General features: G+C 41.4%; 2 protein-coding genes across 2 annotated transcripts in view; one reads left to right on the top strand and one right to left on the bottom strand.

The window, feature by feature from the left end:
• The window catches only part of MTOR (mechanistic target of rapamycin (serine/threonine kinase)), a 59,155-nt gene that overhangs the window by 12,703 nt on the left and 36,934 nt on the right, over nt 1-9,518 (top strand). The window contains 9 exon segments of the mRNA XM_010145825.1: nt 459-545; nt 1,131-1,298; nt 1,557-1,669; nt 1,826-1,988; nt 2,250-2,342; nt 3,019-3,165; nt 3,939-4,081; nt 4,830-4,992; nt 5,129-5,274. Coding sequence (XP_010144127.1) covers nt 459-545; nt 1,131-1,298; nt 1,557-1,669; nt 1,826-1,988; nt 2,250-2,342; nt 3,019-3,165; nt 3,939-4,081; nt 4,830-4,992; nt 5,129-5,274 — 1,223 coding nt within the window.
• The window catches only part of ANGPTL7 (angiopoietin-like 7), a 4,818-nt gene continuing 2,434 nt past the window's right edge, over nt 7,135-9,518 (bottom strand). Inside the window, exons 3-5 of the mRNA XM_010145824.1 lie at nt 9,144-9,338; nt 8,297-8,495; nt 7,135-7,304 (exon numbers count right to left, since the gene is read on the bottom strand). Coding sequence (XP_010144126.1) covers nt 7,135-7,304; nt 8,297-8,495; nt 9,144-9,338 — 564 coding nt within the window. The remainder of the gene's footprint in view (nt 7,305-8,296; nt 8,496-9,143; nt 9,339-9,518) is intronic.

Below are 9,518 nucleotides of genomic sequence, written 5' to 3'. Positions count from 1 at the left end.
AGAGTAAGGCAGAGTATTTTAATGTGTGTGTCAGTTTGGTTTACAGGCGGGGGGGAAAAGATTAGGGGCTAAATTTTTGGAAGCATCCTTCAGACCTGAATTTAAAGCTCTGTAGTTCAGATGTTTGTGCTTGCAAGTCTGTTCTGTCAGTTCCTAAATCTGCTGACTCTTTATAAACCCCTGCTCGTATGCTTGACTGTCTAAGGCTCTGAGCTCACACGATTTTTGATTCTAGTTGTGGGGGTACACACCAAACAGCGCAAACCCACTCCTCTCTCAAACCAACCCACTGAGGTGAAGCTGCCAAGAATTTAGCCCCGGATTTTGAGCGTATAGGAGCTCTGCATGCTATTTGTTTGGTAAATGAGCTTGCGGTTGGCCCGTGATGCACTGTTTGCCTGGTGTTGCTTTTGCATTTGAATAAGCTACATTGATCACTGCATATTTCTTCCTTCCAGTTCCTGTTCCAGCAGCTAGGGATGTTGGTGTCCTTTGTGAGGAGTCACATTCGGCCCTATATGGATGAAATTGTCACCTTGATGAGAGTGAGTGCAATCTTTAAGCCAGCATTTTACTGTCAGGAAGGGTGGATAGTGTTTCTGTCATTGTCAAATGTATCAATTGCTTCAGCAATTCCTATGAAGTGCAGAATTCCACGCATTTGAAGTAATATTTGTATTCTGAAAGAACATGTATTTGAAACAAGAGTATCCGTTATTACTAGTACTTGCAGTAAGAGCAGCTCCCAGGTTCTGCAAGTGCCTGAGCTCTTTTATGCACTTGGATTTTGTGCACTTATCACTTTCAGAAACATAGTTTCAGCAAGGCGTTCGTGCAGTTCGTAAATAGGTGCTATTTCACTTCGTTTTCACTTGCTGTTTGCAAACAGAAGGATTAGGAAAAATCAGTTGTCTAGAGGTTGTATCTAACAGCTATAAATACACTGAAGGCACAGAGTGTTTTGAAAACAGATCCAAACTGTCAATTTGTATTGCTCTATAAGGGAAGTATAGTCGCTCCCTGCAGTCTTGAATTTGTCAACTGCCTTCTACAGTTTGCTTGTCTTGTAATTAGTACAACTCATTTGAAGAACTGTTTAATTTTTTCCCCTTTTTTTTTTTCTTCTATAGGACTTCTGGGTCATGAACAACTCCATACAGAGCACAATTATTCTCCTCATCGAGCAAATTGTGGTAGCTCTAGGAGGTGAATTCAAACTGTACCTGCCTCAGCTCATTCCTCACATGTTACGGGTCTTCATGCATGACAACAGTCAGAGTCGCATTGTCTCTGTCAAGGTGAGTGGGAGGCTGCAGCAGTGGGTTGGTATGAGTGTTGTCAAGGCAGGCGTGTGCCCAACATGCTGTGCTCCAGCAGGGCTTTCCGCTTGTGTGTTGTGAGTGGATGGGGTAGATGCAGTTCAGCAGTGCCTTGCAGTGAAATGGTGCCGACAGTACTTTGTTTAAAGTACGGGTCTGAAGCAGCTTTTCACTGGATCCTGGTTTAAAATGCATTTTTCGTAACTTTGAGCCTCATTGAGTGATGTTTCCTTCCAGCTATTGAATGCGATCCAGCTCTTTGGAGCTAACCTGGATGACTACCTTCATTTGTTACTACCTCCCATTGTAAAGCTATTTGATGCCCCAGATGTCCCAATGGTGGCTCGCAAGTAAGTGGTGGTGGCTTTGCAGTCTCTTTGTCTGTTTTTCCTCGGTGTTGATGCCTGGGAGGACTGAGCACGAATCACTTATGTATTTTTACTTGTCGTTTCTCCTGTCTTATACCATGAGAGGTAAGTCCTTCCTTCTTTCTGCTCTGACTTTAGAGCTGCTCTAGAAACTGTGGACCGCTTGACAGAGTCCCTGGATTTCACTGATTATGCTTCACGGATTATTCATCCCATCGTGCGAACACTAGATCAGAGCCCTGAGCTACGAACAACTGCAATGGACACCCTCTCTTCTCTGGTGTTCCAGCTGGGAAAGAAGGTAATATTCTTCTTAGGTTTGAAAGCTCACAGGAGGGAGGGGCTGTCCCAAAGATCAAGGTTTTAAAGTTGAGTATTTCTATGCACTCATTCTGGATTTTGAAGAAAACACATTTTTCTTTTCTTAGTTGTTTCTGGAATTGGGAATTACTGAAATAATACTTTCAGAATTGATTTCTTATAAGATCAGTGAAACAAAGGTGAAATTCTACTGCTCTTAGTGACACTGAGTAACTAACTTTTGATGCGTTCCCCTGTACAGTACCAGATTTTTATCCCGATGGTGAACAAAGTTCTGGTGCGACACAGAATTAACCATCAACGCTATGATGTTCTCATCTGTAGAATTGTAAAGGTGAGTTGCCAAGTATATAGTTGCTTGCCTAAGGGTGCCTTGGGGGTGTTTTCGTGTTGAAATGGATGTAGTTGGAAACTAAGTTACTTGTAAAATGAAGAACGTTTGTTGCTCTATTTGTGTTAAGTACACCTTTTCATTGAGAAAATTAGGAAATAATTGATACCAGTTGATACTATAGAAAAATCACTGCAAGTTCTAGGTAAGAACTTAGACTTGTAGCCAGTGTCGTTACTTTCTTCTCAGTAGTTATTAAATGTGGATTTACCTCATTTTTTCCCCAGTTTCAGGACTTGAGGAGACCTTGTTATCTTGATATTTTTCATAGAATGTCCCACATTTCAAAACCTCAGTAACTGCTTTGTGATTTGATCAATGGGGAACAAGTAGCTCAGTGCTGTTTTCAGCTTACTACTGAGGCAGACAGGAAAGCATGCTTGGTTCAGGTTGTATTATTTTGGCTGTTTAATACCAGGAGCTAAGATTTCTTACAGTTACGTTGAATAGACATGGGATATCATTCAAGTTCTCCGGTTTATAAGGTGTAATCATTATAATGAAACATGGTTGGTTGCTTCACAAATGTTGCTGAGAGATTGGATGATGCTCTGACTTTATTGTCCATTCTGCTTTTGCATGCGTTGGTGCGATCTTCACTGTAAGCCATTTGTTGTAGGGCTATACGCTCGCTGATGAAGAGGAGGATCCCCTAATTTATCAGCACCGAATGCTGAGAAGCAACCAGGGAGAAGCTTTGGCCAGTGGTCCCGTGGAAACAGGTCCCATGAAGAAATTACATGTTAGCACCATCAACCTGCAGAAGGTAGGACTGGAGCACTGCACAGCATCAGTTTGCTGCTGAAGGGAGATGTCACATCTAAGGAGTTGTCCAGTGCATCTAAACTACATTTATTTATATTTCTTTTCTGTTGCCAGTTCTGTCCAAAACTGAGATCAGAGTAGTGTCTGAGACTCTCTTTAAGATTAGAAGGTGCTGAGTGACTTTGAATACGGGAGCAGCTGAATTATCTGTCTATTAATGGCTGTAAAGTAATCTTGATGCTTTCTTGTTATGTGAAGTATGAACTTTGTAGATCACAAGGCATCATCTGTAACTTCTAGATGCATCTATTTCAGAGCATCTGCCTTTTTTTATCAGCCAGCTCTCTTATATCTGAGTGCTATATTCTCTTGATGCCAGTATAGAACTTAACAGCTAAGCACTGGCACTCAGTTCAGAAGTGGGATGGATTGGTTTGAAAATGCCAGACTTAAAAATGTCATTCTAAATGCATTAAGTATTTTTAAGCTGATGTTCCAACAGTGGCTTCAGCTCTTGATATATTTTTGTAGGTGAAGAATTATTCATGTTAAATACTTGGCATGTCATGACAGCAATACATTAGGGAAGATTTCTTAGAAAGGAGACTGAAGTACTGCAAATTATCTGGTAATGGTAATGGATTTCAGGGAATTGAAAAGGGAATCTCAGCAATGTGATTTGGACCTGTAAAGAAGTAATGCTGCCTGCTGATGGATTTCTTTGGCCTTCGGGTAGTTCATTTGGTAGTTGAATTGACTTGCTTTGTACTGCAGGCCTGGGGAGCAGCAAGAAGAGTTTCCAAAGATGACTGGTTGGAATGGTTAAGAAGACTGAGTTTGGAACTGCTGAAAGATTCCTCCTCACCATCCCTGCGCTCATGCTGGGCCCTGGCTCAGGCATATAATCCCATGGCTCGGTAGAGTAATTCTGTTTTTTCGGATCACTGGAAATGGCAGATGCAAGCCAGCTGTTATAAAGAGAAAGTTACTTAAAAGCCCTTAGGTCCCATAAATAGATAGTTCCTGCTATGGGACAAATCCAGTAGTTGGCAACTTGACTTCATTTCCATCCTTCCCAGTTGGCCACTCTGTGGTGTGCACAAAATCTTTCAGTGGAATTCTGCATGTTAGTCTAGTAATAACATAAGGCGCAGAAAAGGGAAGCTGGAAAAACAGCCGAGTATGAAACAGATTAGAGGATCTACTGCGGGTGAATGAAAACACCTCTAAGGGGAATAAGCCCCAGTGGTTTATTTCTTTTGCAAGCAGTATGTCTGGAGAAACTTTGAGTTTCTGGAAGCAGTTGCCTGTTTATCTCTTCTTGATGAAGAGATGATGAAGAGATAGGACGGACTAGGCCTGGTTCTTCTAGCAGAAGAGCATAGCATTCTTGCTGCTATGAAGAGTACCTGAAATACTTACACTAGTGTATGATAGGATAATATTTCTACTATTGTAGAATCTCATTTTTTAAATGCAGGTTTCAGCAAATATTTCGTGCAGAAGTGAGCTTTATAAAAGCTGATCACTGTTTATTGCAGGTTGACATAAATGTGTTTTATAGCTCTCTTTCTCTTTAATAAGAAGGCGAGTGCACTGTCAAATAGACTTTATCTCTTCAACAATGAATGCCCACCTCTCACTCTCTTTTGTTTTCCTCCTCAGAGATCTGTTCAATGCTGCTTTTGTTTCATGCTGGTCTGAACTGAATGAAGATCAGCAGGATGAGCTGATCCGAAGCATTGAATTGGCCCTGACTTCTCAGGACATTGCAGAAGTCACTCAGACACTGCTGAACTTGGCCGAATTCATGGAGCACAGTGACAAGGTAGAGGTGCTGCCAGGCAGCTGCTAATGCTGGCTCTCCGCCTGATGTCTAGTCTATGGAAAGGGTGTGAAGAGTTCAAGCGTACTTCCTTCTTTTTCGTGCTTACCCTGCTTTTGATGTGTGTGTTTCTACCCAGGGTCCACTGCCTTTGAGAGATGATAATGGCATTGTCCTCCTGGGGGAAAGAGCTGCAAAATGTCGAGCATATGCCAAGGCCCTTCACTACAAGGAGCTGGAATTTCAAAAGGGTCCCACGCCAGCCATTCTAGAGTCTCTCATCAGGTAGGACCACAACTAGAGATGTCTGCTTTTGCATCAATACCCAATTTAGAGTGTTAGTAGGATGAATCTAGATCATTCTTGGAATTTCACTCCCTGCCACAAGACTTTGCCGTAGACTTGCTAACTAACTTGCAGTTGTACACTCCTAGCTGCTGAGTTCAGCCCTTCATTATGTGGTTAAAGTTATGACAGAAGCTGTGGGAAGTTGTGCAGGAAAAAATAGTGTCTTCTGATTTCTACTGCTCACCATTCAACTTCTATAGGGGATGTTGTGGAGTGGCTGTAAGTGCAGGTGAGAGATTTCTACACCTACATATAAATAAGCCAGAAAAGCTGAAGTTCTTAAAATTTCTCATCAAATTCTGTTCATCTAGCTTAGGTAGGTCTCATACTTCACATATCAAATAGAAGATATTATAACAAGAGTATTTTGCTTCCTGAACTTTGTCATCAGGAAGGATTTTTTTTCCTATTTTTCTGAGGAAAGTATAGAATTTGGTGTATTCCCTTTTTTGGTCCCAATCACTTGTGCAGCTATTTCTTTGTTATCAAAAAGCAACTTAAGGAGCCAAAACTTGAATTAAAGCAGGATTAAAAATGAAAGACAATTTATTAGAAATGAAAAAGTTTAGAAACCCTTAAAAACACATTTTACAGACCACAGTTACGATAGTTCCAACTATAGTTCCACACAGCTGAATTTTACAGTGTGAATAGTCAAACAAATGTAAGGCAATTCCCCAGACACCTTTATCTCCCGTTTCACATAAGACTAACAATTTAAATTAGATGCAAACTCTCTTTAATGTGAATAAAATAGATATATTAACCATAACTACATTTTTCAACATATTCAAACAGGGGTATGGCTGCAGGAGGCGTCTCCTTTTTAACTGTTATTTGTAACACTGTGTTATGTAAGGGAGAGACATACTGATTTTTGACAGAGCATCTCTAGGTAACTTGTAACTGGGGAAGTCTTCAGAACAGACTAACATTTCTGAGAGGCGTGCTAGCAAATGTTCCTTTATGTTTGAACAACTTCCGGCACTTGCGGGCTCTCCGATGCGTACTGGTGATTTGCTCGTGGATACAGTGGTTTTAAATGTTGGAGTAGAGACTTTTGGCTGGGTGGCTGGGTCTGGATTTTTTTGCTAGCCTGCTGTTATAGCACATTTATGTTCTAATCTGAACATAACTTGTGGCAGCCCGTGAAGCTGCTTTCTAGTTTATCAGCACTTAGGTGATCTGTGTATAGGAATAAGCATCACAGAGCATATGGGACAAATGCTTCCTCCAGGGTTGCTGTCTGCTGGGCGCAGCCCTCTGAGGCGGCTTATTGAGGCAGCAGCAGGAGATGGCAGTAAAACTGTAGGAGCTTCAGGGCACTTCTGGTTTATTACTCCAGTTTGAATTGAGTATGTTGTTTTTGTGGTTTGAGTCCCTCTTGGAAGCAGTTGCTCAGCAATGTTTACTCTGGACGTTGAACGAAAGGCACTAAAGGGTCTGAAACAAGAAAGCCCCTGCCTTGCTGGTTAATACTAAGACGACCGACTAGTCACAATGCTAGTGAAAACACACCAGTAGGTGTTCTGAAGGTGCTGTAAGTGCATTCTTTTCTAACCTATTCCTACACGGTATTTTTCCCTTTGGAAAGAGCCTTAAGAGGAGGAAATAATTTCAAGCCCTGATAACACCAGGTGATAGTGTGCTTAGTGTGCTGTTACGTGTACGTAGCCAGTATGTAGCTGTTGCACATATTAGATGAAATGAACAATTATTGGGCTGATTTTGAGCTCTCCATTGCCCACCTTCTGTGCAGTGGCATCGCATAGCTGTACAATCAAATACGGGCTCCCTCTATGGTTTGAAATCCTCTGGCCGGATCTTCATCTCGACTCTCTTCAGTGAATAGGTCGATCCGTGCCATCCGTACCAGGTGATGCCGTCCATGTTCTTGGTGTGGTCTCCTTTGCGATAGTAAACCCCGTTCAGATTGGAATCTGTGCAGCAGTTGTACCAATAGCCACCTTTTCAGAAAACAAATTAGTAGATTCCTGGTGAGCCATTTACTTAAAACGAGTATGCTTGTATTAATAATAAGAATTGCTGCTCTGTCTGGAGGCGCGTGACTAGAATGCAGCATTTAATCACTGGAGCCAATGGTCCTAACAGCTGAGACTGGGGGTAAATTCAAAACTTAGATACTAAATACAGAAATGCTTTACAGTTCCATGATCAAGTTAGTCTAATACCTTTTCATTTAGTTGCTCATTCCACTTAGAATATTTCCTTGACGTCTTTCTAACTCAGAGTTAGCACAGGAAACAAATTTGAGTTCTTGGCTTGGGCATCTTAAGGTGTTTAAAAGGTTTCTGGACTCTGCACGTAAGCTGAGCTATTTTATCGAAACTGATACCTACAATTTTGTTTGCATGTTGCATGGGGTCACAAGGGAAAATTAAAAATATAGAGCAAGACACAGTGATGGCAACTATATTTGTGACAGACCTCATTTAATAAATTAAATTGAGAGACTCTTAATAGAGTAGGAATAAAGATTAGAATTCAGGTTGAACCTTGAGGTGCACGTAGGATAATAATACAGAAGAATAATTGCAAGTCCCTAATACTGGGATTTGAAACCTCATAAAAAAATATAAGAAAAAATAAAAACCTTATAGATATATGGGAATAACTTCTTGCATCGCTGAATTGCATCAACAGCTGAGATAGCCTGGCAGATTGACAGGTACACATAATGGGCTGGACAACAGAGTGCGCAGGTGAGAGCATACACTGAATCATCTCAGGAGTGCAGATAACCCAGTCTGGCTCTGGATAACTCGGCTTTAACAGATTTCCCACATAACCAGTAAGTGCGTATTCCAAAACTGGTCACCTCTCCCTTGATTTGCCAACCAGATGCTACCTCCTAGTTACTTGGAGAGGGAGGCTTGGGCTCTCTACAAATTACACGGGCAGCTCTCTTGGGGCAGGAGGGTGTTTATACGTGCTTTACCTTTCCGGAACCGGGCACAGTCATCCACGCACTTGTCATTGTCCTTGTCCTTCGTGCTGAAGGCCGTGTTGTTGTGGTACCTTAGGGAGTCACGCCCTGTGTTGCCAGTGTAGTTCCCCACAAACAGACGATAGCTATTTAATTCGTTGCCGAGAGTGAATTGCTTATATTGTGCATAGCGTACGTTGCCTTCCCAGTCCTGCCCAGAACAGTGAGGAGGAATTGGGTCCTATTAGAATAGTTGTGAAGAGACTCCACCATCGATGGTTATATACAATGCATGTTGTTTATTTTTTCTCAGTCTTAGATTTTTCACAAGTTCTTTTCTCTCTCAGACACAGACTGTATGAAACTCACGTTAAGGCAAAGAAACTCTCCAGAGCAAAGCATCGTATTTCCAAGTCTTATCTGAACTGGTGTTAAACAATGCATATGGAAATCTGGTGTGTAGCTCTTGCATTTGACATCCTTGTCTTAGTATACTGCCTCAAGTAATTTTTTTTTTTCTTCTCTGAAACAGTGACTTTTAGCTATAAAGCCCTTCAGCTCACTTTTTCTGTAATACATATCCCATCCTTCAAAGCTATTATACCAGCTATAAACTCGTTTAAGTGAAACCCAAGCCTTCAGTAGACTGCAGAAGTTGTTTTGGGGTGATACAATGCAAACTCTTTTGTACACAGGCTAGAAGGAAGCACTGCAAAAGGAAAAGACTCTTTAAAGTCTTTTAAACTTTGAGGCATTTCTGTGAATCTTTAAATTTGAGGTGGTCAGCAGTATCTGCTACTAGAGAATCACTTTGTGCAAAAAAACCCTTTGCTGCTGAAATTAGGAGCTTATTAATTACCTCCAACTCCACTCGCAGAACAGTGGGGCGTCTTGAAAGTCGGTAGATGTTTTCATTTCCCAGCCAAAAATCTCCCCGAATATTGCCAAATCCGTCCCTGTACTGTTTCCAGTCCCTATTGAAGGATGTCAAACCAACTTTACGTCTTTGGATGATAGTCCAGCCACCTCCATCTGTCTCCATGTCACAGAGCACCTAGAACAGGAAAAAATGTTTACTTGTCAGTAGAATTGGGGAGGATCAAGTCTCTTGACACAAGACAAGACATTGTTCCAGGTTTCACAACTTGAAGAAATTCCTGTTTTGTTTAAAAGTCATAGAAAAAAATTATGACTTTGAACCCTTTTCTGTCTTCCCTCTTAAAGGCACACTCTT

This window comes from Buceros rhinoceros, unplaced genomic scaffold (genome assembly GCF_000710305.1).
Source record: "Buceros rhinoceros silvestris isolate BGI_N320 unplaced genomic scaffold, ASM71030v1 scaffold15141, whole genome shotgun sequence".
Lineage (NCBI taxonomy): Eukaryota > Metazoa > Chordata > Aves > Bucerotiformes > Bucerotidae > Buceros > Buceros rhinoceros.
The sequence above is the reverse complement of the archived record's forward strand: the minus strand, read 5'-3'. Positions and strand labels throughout refer to the sequence as shown.